Raw genomic sequence first — 27059 nt, 5'->3', positions numbered from 1 at the left:
TCCACACCTATATCTATCAACGTATATATATGTTCAACTGTTATTCCCACGTATCGAAAAATGAAGAAGAACGTACGAGGATAAAATCCAACGTTGAAAATTCTTACACGGCAAACGGATATTGCTATAAAACTTTACCTATGATAGAAACGATATCGTGTACGGTACAAAAACCTGCAGCAGGATGATGTCGTTTTCCAACGAAATTGGCTAGCGATTTTGGTGTGCCGTGTGTATTACAGATTCGGGTCGCGGAGACAAACAAATTTATCTAAATTTCCCCAACTTTTCCGACCAAAATAAATTATAATAAAGGAAAAAAAAAAAAGAAGAAAATTTTTGTCATTTTTCTACTATCGTGAAGATAAAAAAGATAAATTTGTCGGGTATTCCTATAAAATACATGTAGGTGCGGCGGGGAATGAAGTTGTTTTTACCAAATCCTGCAAAGAGATATACGCAGGTGATGAAAACCAAAGAGAAAAAATAGAAAAACGGAATATTGAATGAAAAAAAATTATCCCCAGTTATCGCACTGTGTCGCGGGGGTGAATTTGTTGCAAAGTTTAGGCACGATTGTCATCAGACTCTCTGGTATGTATCTATCCGAAACAATGAACGTAAAGAGATACTCAAGTGAGATGAGAATGTTGTAATTATTCACACGGAATCGCACATTTCCCTTTATGTATGTGGGTAATTTACATGAAACGTATCTCGTAAGTACCGCGTTGAAAATCGCGGGGAATTCATGTGAAAAACTTTCAGGAAGTCGATAAAAAAAAAAAATACGTATATGAAAAGTAAACGGTAAAACAAATATGAATAAAATATCGAAGCGATGGACCGCGTGCTCGTTTTCCCTGAAAATGATCCACTTTAATTTAATACGGATGAAAGGATTGGTTTATAAAAAATTCCCCCGATTCACTCGGCGTCATTTTTCAAGTGTGGAATGAAGTTGGTATGCAGTAGTTGGAGGAAAATCGAAGATCGTGTTTCGGAATAATCCTCCAGATCCATGAATGTAAGTAATCCATAATCATATTACTATCGAGGAAATGGGAAGCGTTGAACGCGCTGGAACGAGGGTCAATCAAGTAAAACGTTTGAGTAATTTTAGAATTATTACCGTACCAATATTCAGGGGTTTCGAAACAGACGTTTCGCGAGAAGGTACAATATCAATTATCGAGTAATATGTAACGGCGTCGTCATCATCGTCCTACTTGAATTCTCTTTGACGGCGAAACGCGCGGTCACGGGAATAGCAGCCGTATACACCGGATCGATATAATTGTACAATCCTACAGAACGGTTCCAATCGCATTATATAATATAACAAATGATTGATAATCTGCAAAGCGTTATTATCAAAATCTGCTCAGCTTATACCCGTTACGCGGGGCTCCGATTAAATCCGACGAACACCGTCGATGGACAAAATTCGCCGCGTGATTTACTTTTAAATCGCGCCGCAGCTCGTTTGCGGAAATTCCGATCGCGCGGGTCAAACGAAGACCGGAATACACGCAAACATTTGACGACTCCGTGGCAACAATTATCGACGCTATTCCCTCGATACCGACAAACTGTACAGGTTTAACGGTCATCCCCTAAAATTCGCCGGATGAAAAAGTCGAGCCCCGAAACAAGGGCCGACCCCGATTACGCGTGCTCGTTAATTATGAAAACTTACGGGTACATCCCGCGCTCGCATACGCGTACATGTATACGTATACGTAGTTACGGATGGCTATGGGTTTCCTCGCAACGTACCACGCGGATGCCGCTGGTAAATCTCGGATCAACGACCCTTCGGAACAGTCGAGTCGAGAGGGTTATACGGTCTGGGTATGCGTACACATGTACATAATAGGTGTGCATACGGTACGGTGGTTCTGTACCTCGAACCGAGGCGAGGCAGAGGTTGTAGGTAACTGCAGCCTACGTACGGTGCCACGTACGTACGTACGTAGGTCCCTCGACGCGTCGCCTTCTCTTCTCCCGTTCACCGTTCGCTATTGTAATTATACCTGTATACCCCATGCATGCGCCCCGCGCGCCATATCGGCCGTCGCCGCCCGTGCTACGAGCTTGCAAAAATGATGGCGGTTAGGTGAGCTCTCGATGAAAACTAACCGTACCGAACTCCGACGCTCGACGCATCCCGATGCAAGACAAAGTGCCTCTCAATATTTGGATGAGAGCGCACGTGTATATCCCGTGTACCGGTATTTTCTCCGCTCGCGCGCGCGCTCGTGTGTGTGTGCGTGCGTGTTCTGAAGCGCACGATCGTACACGGGGTGGTTGGACTCCGGTTACGAAGGGATGAGGAGCGAAAGGAAAATCCAGGGTGCAGAGTGCCGCGAAACATCAGGTACGTCTACCTCGGCTCACCGTATCTTCGCATTGTTGGCTCGCGTTTTCCGCACCCCGTGTTGTTACGCGAGTCCCTGCGGACGGGAGGGTGAACCGCTGAAAAAGAAAATGTGAAATATCCTCGATTTCGAGATGTAATTAAAAATTGAACGCGCCGACGTATCCTGTGAAACTTTTTCGGTTTACTCGGTTTTTTTTTTTCACTTGTTTCTCGACGAACTGAGGAAGAGCTTTTATACTTTTTCAACACGAGTCTCGTATGGATATGAAACGCGTAACGGATAAAGCGAAAAATTCCAATGGACCTACGTGAGAATACGATTACTTTCAGATGATATATTTTTATACAAGTTTCGTGATAAAGTTTTCCTCTAATTCCAACGCTATAACAATAAGTGGACCGATGAAGACTGCAGTAGCAACAGCAGTTAGCATAGATATATATATATACGTAATACAAGGTAGAGATTTCAGAGGCGAAGTTTTTACAGGACGAAAAGTCACCCGTATACCGTAACTGCAGTGGATGCAGGTGTTGTCGAAAGTTAAAAGGTAGGTATATACATAGATGTGTAAATTCTCACCACCCCACGAACGCGAGTATACAGTAGACTGCAGGATCGTTGAACGCGGTATTTTTACGCCGACGCCCCATAGCCCCGGCATCGTTACGAGCTTTTCTGTATTTGTTAATTTTGTAACCATGGTTTTTCCTTCTGCTGCTTTTTGTCAGATTCATTTTTTTCCCTTTTTTCGCGTGTACGTTTGTTTTTTGATTTTTTAATTTTTCTTTTTCTTTTTGTTTTTTTTTTGTTGTTTTTTTTTCTTTTTGTACGACCGAGCTTTGATCTTTTTCGCGTTGCTTGCAACTGGAATGAAAAATTTTTGCAGAGAGATAACGTATGACATGTACGTACCTTTATCATGGGGGTAATGTAGGCGTATATAGTCTAGTTAATTTAATTAATGTTAATTAATTTGGCGAAGTTTCAGAAATAATAATTGATAGAGTATTCAATGTGGATGCGAAATGAGAAAAAAAAGGCTCGAATTAACAGCGGTAACGTTTATGCGAAAATGAAAAATTTGCATATTTTTAACGAGAAATTTAATGTGCAAAATATTTTCATGGTCATGGTGTAATCCTTTTTGCGAAGAGAACAAAAAATGGTATTAAGTTCGGTTGTCAATTTCAGTGTACTTTTTGCCGACGCTTTGATGATTTTTTCCGTGGTTTACGCGAACGGGGATCAAAACTACACACGCGGATTGATAAAAGCGACCGTAATCACAAGCCTCGAGCACTGGGTTAGTCACATATTTACCATGTAGACTACTCACGTCGTCGCCCTAAAAGCTTTTCATTCGGAATTTTATTTTTTTCGCCTAGATATATAAATCTGTTTCCTTCGTGAGCCACGAGGAGGAAAAAAAAAATTTCGAAAATAAAAAGCGAACGCAGCATTATTTACATGGGGAAAAACGTGTACACCTATAAAGATGTTCCTCTCGTGATCATTTAAAAATGTACACTCGTGAAATGTTTCTTTTAATTATTTCTCGAAATTTTCGATCCCCCTTAGAAGAAAGCTGCCGCGCTTGTTGCCGGTGAATTTTTTATTTCCTTCCCTTTTCAAGGATACAACTTCCGGCAATGAATCTTGTTCTTTTGCTAATTGCGATACAGGAAATGTAAAAAAGTGGGACAAAGCTGGAAAAAAAAAGGTCACACGCGACACGATGTCTGCCGAGTTTCAAAAAAAAGCTCTTCAATGGTTGTAAATTTTACCTTTCGATTTTTTTTTACTTTTACATCGTCGGAGTGAATCTCGAATGCTTCATTTATCAGATGACTCGATTGTGCGTTTTATATTATTCATATCATAATTAATCGAGAACTATTAGATAAATAAAAAATAATCCTCCGTTAGAAAAACTGATGTTCACTCGAACTCGCAGCGCGAAAAAGCTCTCGATAATGTAAGATTCGAATCTTGAAAGGCTCGCATCGCAGGCTCGTTGAAAAATAAGACAGTCGATGGCAGCAGAAATCAAGGTGTACAATTATATTCGAATATGACAATTTTTCTGTTACTAGTTTATGTCGTTGAAAGTAGACGTAACAATGAAAACTCTGCCGGTAATTGCGAGGATATTCAGGAGCGAATCGAAACGGTTTTCATCGACTGCGTGGAATTTATATACGACTATTAGCCGGATGGCCTCGAATTCAAAATTTAGCAAAAAACGAAAAAGAAAAATAACGCAACAGGACATCGCAATGTGGCACGCGGATGCGACGCTAGTCGATATACCTGACATTAAACCAAAGGACGGTTGATATGTTTTGCTAATTGTGAATTTAAAATTCATAACATTTAACAGCCACTGCGCTCAAAAAATCGTTTTTACAAATGAAATTCCATCGATAAAAATATAAATTAATGACGCGCGTTCAATTAAATACCAAACGGACCCTCCTCTCTCCCTCTCCGAATTTACCATTTTGCGTGGTCTTCAAAAGTTTTGGCGAAATCGAGGAAACGTAACCGGCCGCCTCTAACTGTTCAAAATTCAACATTACGAGTGTAAGTACAGTAGGTATAGGTAAATGGAAAAATTGAGTTCTAGATTTTTTTCGAAAATTAAAAATAAATAAATAAATAAACGAGCGAACGAGCGCCGGAACGTGGGTTGGGATTGAAATGGTTCAAGTGTCGACTGCACCTACTCGAAATGCGTTGCGTAAAAACTGTGCACAGATGAATTAGCGGAGCAGCAGCAGCAGCAGCGGCTAGCACGCGTCGCTTCGTCAAGTGCGTGAAATGGCCTACTGAGCCGTAGGCTGTCTATGAGGACAAAACAGATGTCACAAACTCAACGTTCTCTACTTCTGCAGAAATTCGCGCGACGATTCGCGCTGGCGCCCATAGTGCAGGTGTACAGGTGTACGTACACACGATATACGGACAAACGGTTTATGCCAACGTCGCACGGCGTTAGGAAATATTAAATTCCGCGAAAGAGTAATTCACTTTTTTCCCCGTCCAAAAAATACGTCTCCGCACCTGCAGGTTCATCCATCTCGCTGCAGATCTACGGGAGAATAAGTGAATTCAACGGATCCGCCGATAATACGAAACGGCATCGGTGAGTTATATACGTATATATACATACATAGATATACACACACACGGAATCGCGGGGGAAAAAGGAAGACGAAAAAATTGACACATCCCACTCGCGAGTCATGACTCACCTGCAGTCTAGTTCCCGCATTGAAAAGAAGCGGTAGAAAATGGGTTATTTTTAGAAGCACATAATTATATCCGCGACGTTCCGCAGCTGCGTTTCTCAGGCTACGAACCGCGGAAAGTGCAGCTTATCGCGCGAATCTTACTCAATTCGATAAACACACAAAACCACAGCGCGAGCATGAACGTTATAATAATTCGAATTCAACGGCAATTATCTGATTAAAACTTCTTCGGCCCGTCTCGGATTTCTCCGTATAATTTCAACCCGGTTTAAAATCTCCTTTCGCCACTAATTGAAATTCATACTCTCGGCTTTCTTACGGAAAAAATTTCCCATCTAGATAATAACACGCGACACACCTGAAGCTTTTAATTTTTCCAACACTAATTAAAACGGTTCGGATCACTCGTCGACGGATTGCGGGGACATGCGATGCGACGAGAACAATCGCGATACCGGGAATAATGAAAATCTAACGACAATGCGGCGATGATAACGACGGCGTAGAAATCAAAAAAATAAACAAAATTCGAAACCTCGTAGCTCCGGAACTAACGTACGACTTTTTCCGATCAAATTTGTACGGCAAAGATGTTCCATTCGCTTTCAATGTACTTGACGCGAGATACTACCGAGAGCTACGCCGTCTCGTCTCCGCCTTTGACTTCAACCCTTCTTCACCGGGCGCCATAACGGTCCAAGTATATTTAATACCCGTACATCGCTCACCTGAGCGTGATAAAATTTGAAGAACCTCCCAGTCTTCGTATTAATTTTCGCTCCGCAACTAATCGGAGATTCAAGCTTCGGAGACGCGGTGGATGTGGATACGGCTAAAGGAGCCCCCGTAGTCGTCTCGGTGTCGTTCGCCCCTATCGTACCCCCTACGCGACGTTAAAATACACGCTGCACAATCTTCATCCACGTGCGACAGACTCCTCCTGCGCGTTGCCATGGCGACGCAGAAAGTTGGCGGCGGTCGACGCCGACCTACGTCGACAGCCCCTGTCTATCCACCGTTTTCCAACGGGACAGGGAGTCAGTGCACGCGGCGACGCCTCCACGGAAATACGTGTGTTCGATCGCCGTAACAAATTCCTCCGTTGTTTTCCGATCTCGACTACCTCAGAACCGCGAGTAGCTGGTTCGCGATTATTGAAAATTAGTTTTTTTGAAAAACCGTGCGAATTTAAAAATAGATGATCGAATCGCGCGCGATTAATTGACTGCGATATTCGATCACCGCCGTGCAGGGTGTGGAAGGAGAAAAAAAAAATATTGTAGGATAAAAGAAAAAAACCGAAAAAAAAAAAATGGAATAGTTCGAGAAAAAAAAAAAACTTGCAAAGCGTACGAGAAAAAGGGGAAGAACGAAAAATTGCACACGGTCGGATTCGAATCACTGTCTCGCAGAATTAGGTACGTATGTGAAAATGGCATTTTTTACGATTTTTACGATATCGTATCGACTTATAGCTGGAAAAATTTTTTTCATCGCATGGGTGTATACCCCGACCCGAACTGACGCTACATGCCGCTCCTCGCTGTATAACCGGATGTCTGCGGTCACCAAAATTTGTCCGCCAGTCACGCCTCGGCATTTTTGCTGACGATAAATGCGGGGGTTCGTTGTCGATCCCCCGAACCCCCGCTCTGTTCTCTTACCTACCTATTGCAAGATGGAGCGAGGATAGATACGTCCACCTAAGGGATGAGGAAAAAATTTCAATCGTAGAAAGCACGAAAATCAGATCATCGCAGAGAATTTCGCACAATTCAAACGTATAGCTTCCGATGACCAGCTCGCGTAATTTTTCGTGAAATCAAAATTAAGCGTTTGATGAAAAAAAAAAAAAATAATTTTGGATAGCGTCCTCAACCCTCCAGAAATTAGGAATGGAAGAAATAATTTTTCTCTCGATACCCGATTGATTTCTCTCCCCCTCCCCGAATAGTCGCGATGGCTTATTGACGTTCGTTAATGTTCCGACACGTGTTCCGATGTGAGTGCAAAACTTGACCACAGGATCTAGTTTCCACCGATTGCCGGTCGACCCGACGAAGCTAAGGGAAGTGGGTAGGTGTACTTTGTAAACGTTATCGCGCTCACTATTCTCCTTACGCATGTGGGTATGTCAATACCATATTCACGTAGTACGAGTACGAACATATCATGTATATCATCGATACGACATTTGAAATTTATGTACCTCCGCGTAGATAGCCAGTGCAGATACTCTCGGGTACGTGTATAAAGTGGTGCGCTATTTTCTGTTATACCTTTTGGAAACTGTAAGTAAGTAGCGGGCAAAAAAGAAACAGAAACAGAAAAGAGAAAAAAAAAAAGAAAAAAAGAAAAAAAACAGACAGATCTGTATTTTCTTTCCCTTCACTCTTTTTGCTCCTCATTTTTTTCGTTCGCCACATAAATTACTTCTTTCCGGTTAGCGGGTCCGGCATTCAGACATTTCCTTTCCAACCTCCCTCACCTTCCAACCGCCCTCGACGAGTTCTGCTTCGGACCCCAAGACATTCGTCATATTATGTATTACGTATATCGAAAGGCTATATCTTTTATGTTAACGTCTACTGGGTATAATAAGTCACATTATACCCATACCTATACATATATACGTATACGAGTATATATTTTCCGTGATCGGCGTGTCGGGAAACGAAGAAGAATTACGGGGAGGTTTTCTTGTATTTCTGCGACGATGCGGGAAGGTGAAGCCACCCCCCAGATCGACGGGTTCGGAGAACGAGGCGATTCTCCCCGCTCCGTACTTCAACTGATTTGACTAATAAGAATCTCCGATGAAGAATGAAAAAAGAAAAAAAAAAAAAAATCAATGGGTCGGGGGGGGGGGGGGGGGGAGTCCGCGAAACCCCGCGCGTTCTTGCTGGAAATTAGGAATTGTTGTCCAGGTGTATTGTGCGCGTTTTACGCGAGATTCGTTAGATCTTTGTCCGCGATAAACTCGCGTAAACTTTTCGTCGCCAAGTTTGAACAACCGACCCCCGAGGTTTACGCCGAGCCGAAGTAATCAGGCGGTGAAAGTGTTCCGGTGAGGGGAAAAAAAAACAAAAAAAATAAAAAAAACAACAAAGAAAACACAATTAATGAAAAAAAAAAAGGAGGAGCACAAAAAATTAGCGAATAAAATTCCTATTGACCCAGAAAGTATGCGGATAAAGGAGTCAAACAAGCGTACTTTGCGTACATTCATTAATTACCGTGATGACTTTTACCGCGCATATTTTACGGATTATGATATTTAAACGGAGTGGCCGCTAGAGAGGCGCACCGCGTATTTTAAAATGCAAATAAAAGCGTTGCCGGTGATGATCATCCGAACGAATCACGGTAATTCTCTATTATTCTCCTAATTTCTACGAATGAAAAGAAAAAGCTCGACACGATCGCGGTCGGAGGAGAGTTTAATTTTTTATTCCCGTACCACGGGGCAACGTTCTTCGTTGTTATCTTCGTCGAGAACAATGACGCATTATGTTCCACACGACGACGTCCTGCGGACGGGAATAATTCGTTCTCCGCTTGTCCGTCCCGTCCCTTTGAAATCATCGCGCACTCGGCTCCGGCTGTAATAGCCGCGCTTTATTGCATTAATAAAATATAACGACATCGAATCTTATTAGCCTAATAGATTTCTCCATACGAACGTTCTGATTTCAAAGAATTTCGATCGCTTCCGTTTACGCTGCTCTCATCATCCTCGTTTGAACTGAGGTTTTTTTTTTTTTTTGCGATCTAGTTCAGTTCTAAAAATATACTACATCCCATTTCTCTATGCCGCTCGACTCTATTCACGTCCGCCAACGTCTGTGAAAAAGAAATAAGAATTCAAACAAACTTTGATTTTCATTCCCGTGCATCATCTCCTGCTAGTCCAAACGCACCTATGCGAGCAGGTAGCACTACGAACTACAACTTTATTTGGATTTTTCAATTTCCCATTTGTTCCAATCGTTGATCTGGTTTGCGGTACGTTTCATTACAGTCTCATTCGGTACGTCCGGATTTGAATCTTTTTATTCTCGTCATCGATGAATTTCTTTTTCTTGCGTTAAAAATATATCCTGGGCAATTCACGTGCTTGGCGAACATTTTTGCCTCGAATTTGCCTTCGTAACTCACGTGACGCGTATCACGTGACTCTGACAACGCACCGCACATTCAAATTTCAGAAGTTTAATGATCTAACTTTGACGAGGAATTATAACGAAATTTTTTTTTTACTCGCTATCTCATGCAGCGAACGAACTGCACATCGCAGCTTCGGTTGTCGCTAGTTTTAGCATTTTGTCGTGTTCAATTAAAGTTTTTTTTTCCTGCATTTTTTTTTGTTTTTTTTTTTGTTTCATACTCACGACGTAGCCGATGCAAATGACTTTTATAACGTACGTGGGATACATCATACGGATAAATTTATAGCTTGGTTTATGGTACATCAACGCTAACGTGACCGCGCGCGCTTCCTTTGTTGCTCTTGCACTTCACGTTTTTTTGCGGGTCACAAAATTCTTTCCTCCGCAACTTCGGCTACCGTTGAACCTCGAGGCAGGAGATTTTTCGTCGTCGGGTTGCGGGATGTGCACAGGTATACGTATATTCGCGCTTTGAAGAATCCTCGTGTACGGTAAAAGTACACGCCACGACAAAGCGCACTGTATAGGTACGTGTAACACGTGAGGCTAAAGTGCGCGCTCCTTTTTCTTTTCCTTCAATTTTTTCGTATTTTATTATTTTTCCCCTCGGCGAGGATCGTGCGGAATTTTCTAACTCGGATGTATATACATATATACTATACGTACAAGTGTACGGCGAAAATCTCTCTTGCCCGCTCAGGAGAAGGAGAGTTTTCAGTTTGACAGAATGACAGATGTGTACGGAGTCGACCTCGTCACGTAATTAATTATTACCGCAGCGAAGTAAGGAGCAACTAGATGTACCTATATACACACGTGGTATATGATCCGTGACCTCGAGTTGACCCCTGCAGCAGTACGGAGCGTACGGGTCGTTTGCCTTAATTACAGCAATTAACGAAAATTATCTACTTCATTGAATAGATGAATGTGTTTTCATTACCTTAACCAGTCAGCTGCGGCATAGTTTTGTGTCGTGTCGTAAAACATACGGCGAGCTCAATTAATTTTGTCCAATTTTCCGTTGGACGTGTTCAATCACGTTATCGTTAAACATTCAAAGTCCGCGCATCAACGTTCGCGATTGAAACCGGCGAGCGACGATTTCTCGCTTCCGAGTCGGTCGAGGCAATCGAAGAGGCGAAAAAGGTGTCGTTGAATCGCGCGGTGTACGGCGCGATACGAATCGCACTTATAATACGGTGGTCTTTAAAGTCTCCGAGCTTGTAAAGTAGCGATTCGGAACGGCGAGCGAGGCCTTTGTTAAAGTCTCCGAGTCTTTTGCGATAGTTCAGGTGTTGATTGTCGCCGTGATCGCCACGTTTCGATCTTTTCTAAGACTCTCTTATCTCCGTTAAGTCCTCCAATTGTCAGCGGTATACATATATACATAGATATATAAGACCGTGATCTATATATACCCGCTGTGGGTAGCAGTCTCCTGCGGAGTAGATCGCGGTAAACTGACCTGTTTTCGAGAGTATTTTTCTCCTCCTTTTTTTTTTTTTCCCACCAGTCTTTACAACCTAAGTATTGCCGGGTTTTAATTAAAAACATTCACCGAAATGACCCCGGCGCTACCAAGACTCCGCGATTATGGAACTAAATTGGACAATTAACTCGCACTAACAAAAGCTATACATAAGTCTGTACATACCCCCACCGACTTCCACGTCTTCGAGCTGATTTTAATAAGCGCGGAAACCTCATCGTTCCCAAAAAAATTCACCCAACTACTGTCGAATCCTCGTCATCGTAACGAACGTCGTCATCTCGCAATCATACGAATCTATCCGACTCCGCCAGTAGCTTCGAACGATGCGATTCGATTCCAAAAAAAAAAACCATCCGCTCCCCGATTTTCATTCGATCCCACGCGTCGTATCATTTCGCCATTTTGCGTATTGCGTGAAATTTCAGAACTTCGAGTGGGGTAGTTTTCGGTCTCCGCGAAGACCCGGTCGATCCTCCCTCTCCGGTGTAGCTACCACGTTACACATACATACATATGTATACATGAACAACGAAATCGTATATATATGTATAATTATTGTACATATGCTGGTTCTGCTAGCAGAAATTCACGTGTGTGTACCGTGTGTGTGTATATAGATTATATATATATATATATATATATTCGAACGCATGTGTATACGAACGTCATATACAGGCACGGGTTTCACCTGCCCTAATTGCGGTCAGTTTGACATCCGGCTAAGTTTCTAACCGCATTCGCGAGAGCATTGGGCCAGCCGCTCCAAGTATCGCTGCAGTTGTACTTATTGTCAGACCTGATCGCGTGCGTTCGGTGTTCGGTGTTCGGTGTAACAAAGCGGTGTGTCAATAGGTACGTACGTAAACGATATATACACATACATATATCGGACATTTTGCTTTTTCATTGCACGAGAGGATATACATATATATATATATAAATATGCGTGTATGTTGTACGTACATATCGTACATCCGAACGGTAATTCTGTTCTCCGCACGACTTCCTCGATGGCATGCTACGGCCGCACGGGGGAAAGCCGGATGTTCAATTGAAGGGTCTGTTTTGTGATGGTCAGTTTGACGTTTACCGCTGATGTTCGTTCGTTCGTTCGTACACCGGGCTATACACATGTGTTCATATGTCATTGCTTTTACCGTAGGATCAACGCACTCAAATGCAACGACCTCGCCCGCCAATCGCAATCACCTAATTGCAGGAGCCGCGGCTCGCCTAGCGCGCACAAACATCCCTATAACGTCCGCGAAACCATCGTCGTCATCGTCGTCATCGTCATCGTCATCGTCGTCGTCGTCGTTCGGTATAATTGAAAGTATGCGGTGAAATTGCAGCTTCGAACAATTTCTTCTTCTTCTTCTTTTTTTTCTTTCTTATTCGGAGCGAACAAATACAGCGAGTACACGTAGACTGTGTTCCGCAGGATTCTGTGTGTACTTGGAAAAGTTGTAACAAGTTTTCCCATCGGTATTTGATAGACGTTTCCGTATTACGTTACGGTGGTATTAAGTTCCAGTTTAACGTACAAATTACACGCTTTACGTCGACGAGCCAAGTTAGCGATACATCCTAGCGATTGTCTCCAAGTTTATAACAAGTATAGGTACATTGAATAATCTTCCGACGTAATTTACGACTGTTTACCCTCTGACGTTACACCGTTATTACTACTTTCCGATGAATTTTAGGCACACGTGTGTACCCTCGTATTTCTACAGAGCTCGTATAATTTATATGACATCGCAACGCGAGGAGATCATTTCTTTCGTACTTTACAATTAGCGTTACGTCTGGACCGTCTTTGTGTCTCATACTGGGTAACGTCTCTACGAACCGTAACGATGTGCGAATATGCGCGAACTTGACTGTAGAGTTGCGGAATACAAGGCCGACTTATGCGGAACGTATAGAGTCGAATTTATACGAACTTTGCTGCAGAACCGATTCGCAAAAGCCGAAAAGTTTACGACCTGCAGGAGAATCGTTAGGCCAGCCCTGCTGTTCAAAATGTTTGGAAAGTTCGATCGATAATCTCGCCATGAGATTGGGATGAAAGTTCAGCGAATACAAAGCAATAAAAACACGCGCGTGTGTGTGTGGGTGTAGGTCTAGGTGTACGTTCGGTCGCGGAGGATCCTCCGGTCTTCTTATGCGCAGAATTACATGAAATTTCCTCCGCACTCTCAGCGAACGTGAAACTTGAACTTTTCATCGTTCGGAGATCGGTTCCAATTCTCGCTGTTTCATATCGCGCTGTATTTCGAGCTGCAACGCGATTAAGTATCCTTGTAAAACTCGTCGACTCCTTCCGCGAATTCCAAATTCAATATGGCGAAAACATTGAAGTGTACAGTCGCGCGAAATTTTCTTGGCGGTGGAAAATAGAGAGGGGGGCGAGAAGGGGAGCGAACACGGCGGTATCAAGTGGCGGGGACCCCGGTTCCCCGATGTTCTTTCACGGTTCTGCAGGCACGCGTATAATTTAATCTCCTCGCCGGCCAGTGAATTACCAAGAATTCATATTCTCACCCCCTTCGCGCAGCCCAATTTCTTCGAACAACTTTTGACTCCACCGGGGGACTTTCCCCGTTCGACGCTAAACCCCGTTATACACGACCTCCGTACCCGCCACCCCTTCCGCGCGACGCTCCCAAAGGACGCGAATAGGTGGCTGAAAAAGGGAGAAAAAATGTATCCGTATGAGAAACAAAAATGGATGCGAAGAAAAAAAAAAAAAGCAAAAGGAGGAAGGAATAGAGGTCGCACGGCGACGCCACGTTTTCTTCTTATACTTAATGCGCCGTCTCTCTTTCCCCCCCATCGCCCCCCATCGCCCCTCGGCCAAGGGCTGCAGGCGTGAATCGCGATTATTTATGAAGAAACGCGCTTTTCCGAGGGATAGGAGTCAGCCTTGAGGGGCTTTTCCACGAGGCGCCGCGCGCCCGAGAGCTAAAACCGGGAAAGCGACTCCTGAAGACGCGCTGGGGAGGGTTGAAAGCGAGACGTATACGTACGTAGGGAAAAAGGTGGAGACTAGAGAGATACGGCGTGGCCCCTAGGAAGACTTAGTTATCCCGAAAAGGACGAAGGGAACGGGGAGGGGTAGTCGTCGGTTCGGCACCGCGATTCTCGCTCCTCGTCTGGCGAACACTTTTTTCTATTTTTTTTTTTTTTTCTTCCCACCATTCCGCTGTTTTAGGGGTTACCCGAGCATTTACTCGACTCGGACTCCCCCCGCCGTACGTGTACATGTATATTCCAGCGCGGTGCTCAACTTTGAAAAGGCAAAGGTAGAAGTATGAAAAGAAAAAAAAAAAAAAAAAAACAAATTTATATCAAATCTCGCAGACGCCGGCTGTTCAGGGGCTTCGTAATCTCTCTTACTTATCTCCCCGTCATAATCACCGTTAAAAAAAAAAAAACAAATGAACGAATGCAACGGTAAATAGATACACGCGCGCATATATTTAACGCGGCGCGTACCGTACGAAGGCAGACGTTGGCGAACGCCCCCCCTCATACCGCAAAGAGAATCGTCTATGCGACGCCGTCCTATCTCCGAACCCTGCTCAGCCATACGTACGACGGCTATATACTATACCGTAGAGTGTGGTGGGTACGAGCGCGGGGGGTGAATTGGCCGACCTCAAAGTTACAGCTGAACGATTGTCAATAATTGAACGGATGCAAATGCTTCGTTTAACCAGTCCTCATGAATATTTACGACGAAGTTAACCCCTTCGGCGATATCTTCGTCGTCGGCGTCGTCGTTGCGTTGCGTTTCAACCCGACGCTATATACATACCGGTGGTAGTCTGACGCGATTCCACTACACCCTGCCTTTATCTCTACACCGCGCCGGTGGGTGTGTGTGTGCGGATTGCACCGTTAGAATAAAGTCTCCGGCAATCGACGAGTCGGCGGATTTTAAATCCCGAAAAATAGTCGATTTAAAGAGCGACCGTATATTGGTTCGGAGGCCGCGAATTTTGACGGAGTCGCGCGGATCGATTTTTAAAACTTATCATTCCCGTGTGAGCTGAACTGTTCGATTTTAAGCCCTTTTCCGAGGATAGAATATCGAAAATAAACTCATTAACATTATAGGAAAAAACGATTTTCTCTGCTCCGGTTCTCTTTGTAAAAACTTCAAAGTTTTACTTACGCGCGGTGATATTCGTGCCTCCCGATATCCGAGGAACCCCGACGAGTTTTCCAGGTTGTGGAAAATTCGTTGAAAAACCGGAACTCTACGGGGAGACACAAAGAGAGGACCGTGATCCGGAGAGATAAGTTCGCCGAGTATATTACGTAAGGAATCACCCCTCGAGTCAACTACCTTCCCGGTAGTATTATACCCACTAAAGTTTGACAGTAGAACTCAATTCCAGGAATAAATCAGTTCCAGATGAACGTTCTTCCCGATTAACATTAAAGGTACGCCCCGCGCTCTCTGTGTGTTATACGTATATTTGACACGGTTATCATCTTCGTAATCTGAAACGAACGAATTTCAAACCCCACTCTGTAATTATACCTCAAAACTTATTTCGAAAATGTTTTGACGTTGCTTCGAGAGTACGATAACGTAGGCGTGCGTTATCTGTGCTCATAGTTGCGCAAAATCGCTCGGCGAAAAGATGAGAAAACGATTATCCTTAAAAATTCGCACGTTGAACCAAAAACTGAGAAAAAAAGGACGAACCAAAAGTAAAAGCGCATCGGCACGCGATCGAAACGTGCGCGTTAATTATTTCAACGACGCGAAGTTCGGTTTACTCCTGGCCTACGCATAACATTTTCAAGCCGCCATACAGCGAAGGTGATTTTTTTGTTTTTTCTTTCAAATGTTTCTTCTCAATTCTGAAGCGCCGAATTGTGCCTTTGAAAAATGTAGCTTGGTAAAATGAATTCATCTCTTTCTCTCTTTGTCTCTCTCTTTGAAATAAATTCAAGAACAGAAGCCCGGAATTACGTAATCATGGTCTAACTTTAGAAAATTCAATCTACAATGAATCACGGTCTCATGTATACAGATATATATATATATACATATTATGTATATATACCAAATAGCTGGCTATGTACTGGGGTATAACTGACGCTTCACTTTCTTTGCCAAACAAAATTAATCACATTCGGTCGATCATTTTGCTTTTTCCGGTCTCGAATTATCCAAATAAGAAGATTCGAATACTCTAATTCCAGTTCGATTCGGATGTGGAAGAGAGAGACGCGCGATTGCCCAAGAGTATCGAACGTCGAGCAAAAATAATGTATCGTCGTATCGAAGGAACGGATCCGTTTCATTTTTGGGGGTTTATCGGAGCGACTTCTAATTCATCTCTGGCGAGGCTCTCTCGCGGCGATTATCTCTCAACGTGTTCTTGATCCAGATCCAGAGTTCGAGTCGTTCCAGAAGGATTTCACAAGTGTTTCCTTACTTTCGAAAGTTTGGATCGACGCGAGCCGCCCTATACACGCCAACTTTACGGTCGTTCGCCCTCGACTCCGGACTGCAACGCCCTTCACCCCTTACTCTGTAAGGTTAGGACGACGGAATTGGTTATAAAAAACTTGTCAAATAACGGTGAAGCCAATAAAGTTCTCTATTAAGGTTCTCCAGGGTTTGTTACACCCTCGGTACCGCGAAATACACCCCGAGCCCTACCTACCTTCCGCGAACGAAACCCGTATCGAACTCCGTCAGGAGTCGTACCCGATCCGATATCCTTTCCAACCAATTCCCGCTTCCTTCTTCCTATTATTCCTCATTTTTTTTTTTTCTTTTTTTTATCCCTCTCTATCCTCAGTTTTCATCACCCGCTTTCCATTACCCGCTTCTCTAATAAAATCTTATCCTCTTCCTGCCGGGATACGCGTGGCTGTATAACTCGGAAATGGAATCGAAAAATTTGTCAAAAATTATATCAATGAATCAATAATGGACAGAAGGTGGTCGAAGCATTTCTGATACCTGGTATCATGTGCACCTGTGAAAATTGTCGGACGACGAATGACATTATTGAATTATTATAAAAGACGATTTAACATGGATAAATTTATTGTTCAAAGAATGTATGATGAAATGATATAGAATACGATTTGTTGTATTTTTATCGTCCGCATTGTTTTCTACGTAATTTTTCTTTCCTTACCTCCGCAGGTACCTACGTAGAAATACAAGTATCTCTCCCGCCTCCGTTTGAACGATCATTCGTTCCGGTCGATTAATCCATATCTGCCTTCACGTTTTCCCTGTCTTCGCCGATGCTCCGTTGCGCAAAGATATGTATATAATATACATATATTCTTAAGATATGATTTGATATTGATATGAAAATATTTCCAGACGGAAATTCGTTACGCTGTACGTTGTTAACTCGGCATCGGTAACGGGAAAGTGGATTTATATCGATTTTCCAACGTTTCTTTTTCCCGCGATAAAAATCCCCACGGAATTCGTATACCCGTATGAAATACGTCGGGCATTATTATTAAACCGAGATCTTCGAATAATAAGAGCTAAAAATTTCACGACCATTTAATACTCTTGCTGATATTTTTAGAAAAACATCTCGCACGCGTGTAGAGCGAAGTGCTTGCTTTGATCTAAAATCACAAATTGCATTGCAGACGGTTGTAATAAATTACATAATAATCTTTGGCGATATTAAAGACGAATATGATCAGAAACTAAAACGAAGCACATAACGGAATATCCATTTTTCAACCACCGTTGCTCGCAATTAGATTTTTGATTCTTTTTTTCTCGATGTAATCGTCATCGGTAATAATTTTCCAAATTCCTTGAGCAGGACGTCGTCGTTGCGTAAGAATCGCATCTCGCGGTTTCGGTTTTCTTCGGCGAAATTTCGTTTCGCTGTACGATCTATAAATAAAGGTTTCGAAAAAAGACGCAAACCATCTGAGCACCTGCAGATAAAACTTTTCCCGTACATCTCTGGCGGTACATACGTATACATATATATATATATGTACGTATATGCGTGTACATAGGTATACTTATGTAACTGGAAGTACATCGCCTATATAATATACATCGGATATAAATGTATGTATACGTCGGGATGGTATTAAGCGTTGGGTATACCAAAGTAGCTCGAACGGTTGTCAGAGTTTTCGCCAAGTTCGAAGCGTATCTCATTTTCAGAAGCGCACCAGGAATTGTCGGGACGGGTAAGTGACAGCTTCGGTCTCCTTATACTTTTCCACTCTCTTTGCATCTCTTCAACGAATCGCTCCACGTAAAAAATATAAAAAATAAAAGGAACGAAAGGCGAAAAGAAGAAATGGAGTAAAGTAACGCGGGAATAAAAAAAGAGAGAAAGAAAAAAAAAAAAAAACTAACAGAAACGGAATAGGGGTGAAGTGCGGAAGAAAAAAAACGAAGAGAGAGCGAAAATATATATGTGTATATAGAAGAAAAAAAAAAAGTCATAGGCCCACTTCGCGATATGCAAATTTTTATATCTTTTACCCTCTACCATACTCATCCCTTATACTCTCGAAAAATCGACCCGCCTATCCCATTTTTATGTATATAACGTGACTTTTATATACACACACGTACAAGGATGCGCATATCGTAGCACTTGGAAATTTCTCAACCTATTTTCTCCACTCGATGTCCGGAGTTCCTTACTTTTATCAATTTATTTATTCATTTGAAAAGATTTGCAATGAGCTTCAGATTCTTCCTTTTTCAAACGGTCTACGAACGTCGAAAATCTAGCAAAACCAATCGTTTTTTGAACTCGTTTCACATCCCAATGAAAAAAAAAAAGAAACCAAATGTTTTTTTTTTCCTAATTTCTATTTTACCCTGAATTTAACGATATACAACGCGGCAACGGGAAACCGACGAGAACGAGGGCGAGCTGGTTTTCGAAGGAGAAAAATCGTCGCCCAATTAGAGCGCTAGGGGGACGTGGAAGAAAAGCACTGCGAAATATTACCCGACGTTAAGCGTACAGTTTCACCCTTGACGCAACGTGACCCACTTTTTATATCGCGGAAGTGAAGAACCACTGAGCTATTAAGATGCCGGTGGCCCAGGCGGCTTGTACGTCGTACCTACGGTAGGGGGTCTGTCGAGTCCTGATACCGCGTATTTCCCTGACGCCCTCTCTTCGGCGGTTCCCTTCCTCTCTACGCAGCTTCTCTCTACGCACATTCTACTACCTTCTTCCCTCTCAACTTCGCGCCCTTTATACACCCTTCCGTATCACTCCTATTCCCCCTGCCCTGTCGCTCCCTTTTCCCTTCCCTCTGCTTCCCTCTTTCTCTCGTCGCCCGGTGTTTCGTCGTGTTTCCTTGTTCCCTCTAATTTTCTGCCGAAATGCCTGAGGGAGATGTACCTACCGTACTACCCTACTCCACTACGCTCTATACCCTATGACCTATATAGAGAGAGAGAGAGATCTTTGCATTCCGACCTTTTTGTTATAGGGCGCGTGACGTCAACTACGTTTTATTTAGGTATGCGTACAGTACGTAAACCCTACGTACGGTAAATACCTAGACGTGAAACTTTGCGACACTTGCTTCCAGTTTCATTAGACCTATGGGAACTGCTCACCGTTTTGCATTATATGCCTGCCGAAACTTGGTGACCGACGTATGTACCCAAAAATTTGACCGAAAACGATGCACTTTCTTTTTTCAACCGATTATAGATCTGCGATTCCGCTTCCGTTACGGTCTTCGGGTGATCACGATGTTCATGATAAAATTGGGGGTATTGACAGTCCTTCATTTTTCAGTAGGCGCAGTTTTATTCGCTGTTCATCAAATTTTCAGATTCGGTCTCGAGTTGGTATATATGTAGATACATAGGTATACTACATATGTATGTACGCGCGGGTAAAATATTCAGCCGCATTCCGCTCGTCCGCGAAACATTTCCCTTCGATAAAAAGTTTCTAATTTATGCAACGGACGATAAACAATCATGCGGTACGTTTATTTTACACGTAAATAATTACTCGCACCCGGTATACGTCATGGAACGTACGTAGGTACGTACGTATAACGCGCGCATCCCACATATCCCGCCGTTGAAGCGGAAAAAGACGAAAAAAACGAGATGAACGACGATCTAGTTCCTGCAGGTGATAAGTAATTTTGGGGGAATCGTGAAAATCGAAACTAAATACGTGAAAAATCTGTAGAAAAGTTTTCCAAGTTACTCGGTAGCCGAAATGGTATTTGCGTATATGTAGATGATTAGCGAAGACTTTAAAATTTTCCTTTTGAAAACTGTACGGAAAAAACCGTGAATCAAAAACTGTAGTCGGCATCGAGCCGTGAATATATGTACAATACGTAGCACGGATGAGTCCCTCGTTAAAATAATGACGCGGATGAAAATCCGCGTTTATCGCAGCGCGAAAGTTCAATTGGCCATGTTGTAAATTACAGAGAGACGGAAAAATGTGGAAAAAAAACAACGGAAAAAAACAACGAAAAATGGTAGCAAAAATTGCCGGTGCAGCGGTGAAATTTTCGTGAAAAAATTATTTCATTCATTTCTGTCCTCTGTACTATATATCGGAGACGAAAATTGATACGCGTGCAGTTACCTTTGTGATATGAAACTACTGCCGGGCTTTGGAAAAGATACCCCATAAATTTGAGTCCGACTTTCGGTTGAAATTTACCCATCTGTATCGAGTTCTTCAAATTTCAAAATATATCAATTACATCATCGTGGAAATTTCAATACGCAACTACGCGCGCACAACTCTCGCTGGTGAAAATACTTTTCACCTTTTTTTGGTTCGCCTCGTTTGGGAAAAAAAAATCTCCTCTCGACTAAGAGACAAAAATTTTCTCCAATATTGTTAATCACGTATGTTACGCAACAATTCATAGGTAGGATGTCTCTTTGAAAGCAACCGGTGTACGCGCGTTCTGCGAAAAAATTAGCCAATTTCAACGTGGATGAAAGAATCGAAAACGGAACAAAAAAACCGAAAACAAAAAAAAACAGGAAAAAATTTAGCAGAAAAACTGTCAAAATTCGCCATTACCATCTCTTCTCTGGTGTTATACGATCGAATACATGTAGTTTCCGGGATAATCAAAGCCACATTTCTATTAAGGTTATTAATATAGGTGGCTGCGTATAGGCGGTATGCGAGAAGTGAACGGAAGGTGGACGACAGGCATTTTCAATTTTCGAAGCAACCATTACAGTGTATAACAGGGAAAAAATATATTCGGAAATATGCATGAGGAAATGGGAGTGGCTCGTTTGTGTTACGTCGATGAACCAATATTCGCTGACGTATGCGCGTATACATATATAATACTCGTACAAAATGTACACACAACACGCGAATGATCGACAATATTTTCAGAACACCGTTTGACCCGCTTAGAAGATTATCATACGCTTAATGCACAAATTTAATCATCCCCGTATCAGCGAAGTAAAGTAATACACGGTGTGATTTCGTCGATTGGAACGTCGTCGTCGTTATTATTATCGTTATCATAACGCGAAACGGTGTAACTTGAAAAAAAAAAAAAATAAAAATAAAAATAAATAAAACCGCGGAGAGAAATCCATCGATACACGCGGTAAATATATGTGTGCAATGTGTGTGTGTATGTGCCGTGGGTTACGGTAGATAAAAAAAACCGCGGGCATTGTCGTTATCCCACGCTCAAGTGACAAATCAAACGTAAATTGTTGAAAATGTGCGATTTGTGAGAGCGCGAGACACAGGAAATAAACGGTAAAAGTCACGAGTACGGAAACCGGGGATCCTTTCGAACGAGACCGAGTAAAAAGAGGATAATAAAGCAAAAGAGAAAGGAATTGAAAGGAAAATTGAAAAATGAAAGAAAGAATGAAAGAACAGGACGTCCCATTCGACGGCGTGGGAAGAGGGGGGTATAAGGGCGCGAAATGAAGCCGTAGAATTTGCTTAAAATTGTTTCGTTTCCTCCGAGTGGAGAACGCGTGTTAGTTACACGCACGCGTATATGTATAATATAATACATTCATGAGGTGAAGATCATCGTCAACGTGACGTGAACTTTTTTTTAATTTTCAGATAAGGACTCCTTATTTTTCCACCCTCTATTTTTTGACCTCGATGTTCCGGTAGATTTAACAAAAGCTTCTTTTTTACCCAACTTCTCGTCGCGTTTTGTCTCCCGCTCTTCCCTTTTCTTTTTTCATTGTCTCTACCACGTTCGCTCCTTGTATATCGTACGAAATAAGAAGAATGAAGATATTTTTTTTAATTTTTTTCTTCTGATTCCTCATCGCGTACCGATTCGCGTTACGCGCCCGTTTCAATTCTCGCCGTTAAACTTTTCGAACGTCTGCCGCATGTACCGAACGATGTAATATTTATCACATAGGTAATATACCCGTGTGTGTGTGTGTGTGTGTGCGCGTGAGTCCGTATAAGGTATACCTATATACCCAGTAACCGCATTGTTCCGAAATTAGCGTGTATTGTTGACCAAAGTTAACCGAAGTGGTGTACTCGTACCTGTGTACGGTACTCAGCGATCCCATGTACACACACACACACACACACACAGCGAGAACCGCCTCATTTTTTAAGCTCGTACACCCCGTGGGACAACGACCGCCTTAATTAATCGTAACTTTACCACGCTCGGTTGGCCGTTCGTTACCTGTTCGCCGAAAAATCCCTCGGTCTTTTTTACTCAGGTGGTACTTCTGTACGTACTTTGTTCCCTTCTCCTCCTCAGCTCTTCTGTTTCGCCTTGTTTCGTTCCGCGGGCACCACGGGATCCACGTCCGATCGGCGTTTCGATCGAACGATCGATCAATCGCCGTACGATTCGGACGTCCGTATATAGGTATACAAAGCCGCGCCTCCCGAACTTTGACCCACAGCGAAGAATTGGCGAAAATTCGCACGCGGTGGCATGTTTCCATTTTTTTGTTTCTGTTTTTTTGGGTGTTTTTTTTTTTTTTGTTTTTCTTTCTTTCTCCACCTCGTTTTTTCGACCGCCTATCATTTCCTGATCGTGCGGCTGGTATTCCGCCGGTATATATACGCGGTATCTGTTACGGTTTTAATAGACCGTGCGATTGCATGTGAATTCATGCATTTGATCCGCACACGTCACAACTGTGGATCATCCCTTCCCACGTGGTCAACGGCAATCGTGTGTACAGATGTGAATTGTAAAACTAGGAACGTGGAAAACATGATACCGGAGATGACGTGGAAATAACGAAATGCTATCAGGATTGCGGTTCGATTGACGAGACTCGATTAGAGTGGAAAAAAAAATTGTTACTTCTGTAATGATGTTTCGTGATCTATGTATCGACGAGTGATTCGGCCCAGATTCGAAAAGTTCGCTGCCTTCGCTAACGAGTAATCGCTCGAAAAAGTCAGTGGAGATTATCGGTCGGGTTACTCTGCAGATCGAAGATCGTCTGTGACGAAGTTTCGACACACGTACAACTACGTGTATAGATGCACGACGGAAATGTAATTGAAACAAAAAAAAAAAAAGAAGGGATAAATAAATAGCTGAAAAAAAGAGTAAATTTTCGCACCTCTCTTGAAATTATCACTCGGGCGGTGCTCTGGATCGTTTCCCATAATTTCTCGTTTCAAAGCGAGCAACTGTTTTTAATTGCGTAATTAATAAATACTCCTGTATATATATATATGTATGTATATAGCAACAATGAAAACAACAATGACGATAATAATAACAAGAACAGCGTGCAGAGGGTGTTCAACTGCTGACGCGAACGGAGTTTTTATTTCTAATTAAAAGCGGAAATTTTTCTTTGAAATATATTGTGGAATGTATAGGTGTACAGCAGAGGTGTAGGTATTGTATATATATACACCTATAGGCTTGGTGTAGCATTGGGTATGCGCTATCTCCAGCTAAAACGTAAACCGTAAAGTCAACTGCAAACTTTTCTCAACTTGCCACCTGTCGCGCACTTTTTAAAGTTTAAGAAACACCTGTGACATTATACGAAGATAACCAATCTATCCGTAACTTAAACTTTCTTATACCTGAAAAAGCAGACGCGCGAGAATCCAAAACTCGCTAATTGATATACCTGCTGCTTGGCTAACGTTTCGGAACTTCTAATCTTTGGATTATAATACAATTTTCGTTAACTATCGAAGTTTCGAGTACTCGACACCGTAATGGGTATGTGCAGATTATACGTATTAATACATGGGTAATACCACGTGAAATCGACCACTTTTAAACCCGGCTCCCCGTTTGATTTTCCTGAAATTTTTTTATTTTCTTTCACGCCACTAGATACGTATTCAAGAGTCTTATCAAACTTTCTTATCCACCCCAAAAAGAGTTAAAAAAAATGCCCTATTTTTCAAATAGCCCTAACTTCTTCAAAAATTGACTAGTCGGGACGTTTTTTTTTTTTTTTGTTAAAAATTGTTGTTCTTCAACGTACTTTTCAACGAAAAATAGAAAAAATGTTTCAAATATTTTTATGATTTTTTTTCTCATTTTTTATCTCGTAAACGTTATTTTGCAAAAAATTTTTTTATTCGCACTACATCATTCGTGTCGAGCGTATGTCTGGTACAAAAATTTCTCTTATACGCGAGGCGGCGAAGAATTTTCTATGCATATCGATAAAAGTATTCAACGAATGTAAATTCGAATACCTGACCTATCTTGGTTTTACATTTCGATGGTTAAATCTTTAATGCATAGCGCCGTCCATCGGTCGGCCGATGACGCCGCGCATCGTTCCGAAAGCTTAGATATAATACACGTTACGTACATGTAAGGTATGCACTAGGTGTTGGGTACGTATACATACGTACCTCTGCGTATATATTCTACAGAACTGCAGTTTTCCCTGCACCTGTAATACCGTATAATGCCTGTACCGCGGTGTTTATATGCATGTAGTCGATTTTGGATCTTTGCACCCAATACCGTATGTAATCTAAAAATGTTAACCGTCGAACGAATTCCCCGCACCGTCTGCTCTTTGCACCTATTCGTATACATTCACTGCGTAATATAATACATATGTACATGTATATATGTATTATGCATCTGACTGTGTAGGTACGATCCCTTTTCGGAGCAGAATTTTGGTACAGGTAGCAAGAATGCGTGAACCAGGCGCCATCCACCCGCCATCTCTGGTCTAGGGAACACCGTATACTGGGTGTCCCATTTTTGGAAAGTAAAAAAATCCGATCAATCGCAAGGGTGGTTTGTCAATTTTCGAGGAATCCATACGTCGGGCTATGTCTGTTTGAATAGAATTCATTTTTTTTTGTACAATCGAAAAAATTTAGTCAGAGAAAGAGAAACGATTGTTTCTCGAGTCTGATCTTCCTACTTTTCTTTAGCCTGACGAGGTTCACTGCGGCGATAATATAACGTTGAAATGTATATCATGTTACGTAAGCGAAGTTGCTGAACCTGTTGTACACGTGGAATCGATCATCTTGAGAAGGCTTCGCAATTCACACCTCCGAGTGTAAAAATCTTTCAATCCGAGGGACGGAGACGCGGTACTTCAGTTCGGTACGCCGTGTACCGTATTCCCCGTACGCCCGTAAAATATTGTAAAATCAAACGTCGATTATCGAATAACGATTTTATCAAATAATCGACTAATACCGCGAGCTTATTTTTATAACACGTATACAGCTGTTATGATAACGAAACGCGGCGAACGCGACCGCATAGAGATACGAAGGTCATTTCAACTGATAAAATATAAAACCTAGCGACTGTAGCTCGAAGCTTATCGGCATTCGTATATGTACGATGATGATGTATATATACATACATATATAGAGCGTATATGCATGCATGAAATTCTGAACACCCGGCAGAATTTTATCGATGACCGACCGATTCAGTGGAGATACGACATCGTTCCATCGCGTAGCTGGTGCAGCGTTTCCTGGAGCGCGTACAACGCACGCTGCTGCAGAAGTGTCGGAAACGATTATGTGGACCGCGAATTTTCGCATCGAACACGCTAATCGGCAAAATTACCCGCGGACCCGAATAATAATCTCGGCCGATATAATGGAAGATTCTAGCCTCTTGTTCGAACTGTATTGTACATTTCGTAAATACGTGCGCGCGTAACGGGTGCGTACGAAAGTACCGCGTGTCGCTAGTGAAAACGAAGTCAAGTTCTCGGAAAATAAAATTCGTCCGTGCTTTCGAAACGATTGTCAACGTGAAAGTGAGGCGGATAATTAGTGCCAGTGCGCCGAATTGAACGCGTCGTGTAAATCTGAAATGGAAAACCATTCCAACGGAGATAACGACCTAATAGGTATATATAATTTACCGTATACGGCCCAATAATTCTCAGACAATTTCTCTGTACATATTTTCAGATGTATGCGTTCACATACCAGGGTACTCCCGTTGTAATCAACTAACTTAGAATGTCCGAAAATGTTTATGAAAAAAATGAAAACTAGACGATATTCGAAAAACTGCAGATCCATGGTTCGAAGCTATTCGATTGTGGGTCGAATCTGCAATCGTTTGATCGTTATCATTTTACATTCGGTCGGTTTTTCATCGTACCACCCTGTACGTTGTACACGTTTATATATTACTTCAAGGCACACATCTGGCGAAAAAAGAAAAGTCAAAGAGGATAAAAAAAAATTTATAATATAATTATGAAAGCTGTACCGAAAGCTCTCGGCGAGTTTTCTCA

At 42.3% G+C, this 27059-nt stretch overlaps 1 protein-coding gene across 3 annotated transcripts in view; it reads left to right on the top strand.

The window, feature by feature from the left end:
• The first annotated feature begins 6659 nt into the window (after nt 1-6659).
• The window catches only part of LOC105690720 (protein rhomboid), a 39092-nt gene continuing 18692 nt past the window's right edge, over nt 6660-27059 (top strand). The window contains exon 1 of one of the 3 annotated variants that reach the window (XM_012408791.3): nt 6660-7059. Coding sequence is in view for 2 of the 3 variants with exons in the window: in XM_012408771.3 (XP_012264194.2) it covers nt 26627-26663 (37 nt within the window). In the remaining variant the exon portion in view is untranslated. Of the gene's footprint in view, nt 7060-24503; nt 24527-26208; nt 26664-27059 lie in introns of those variants that run through there. The other 2 variants (XM_048651683.1, XM_012408771.3) reach the window with 2 other exon arrangements.

Source organism: Athalia rosae, chromosome 3 (genome assembly GCF_917208135.1).
Source record: "Athalia rosae chromosome 3, iyAthRosa1.1, whole genome shotgun sequence".
Taxonomy (NCBI): Eukaryota; Metazoa; Arthropoda; class Insecta; order Hymenoptera; family Athaliidae; genus Athalia; species Athalia rosae.
This window is presented reverse-complemented; position numbering and strand designations above follow the sequence as displayed.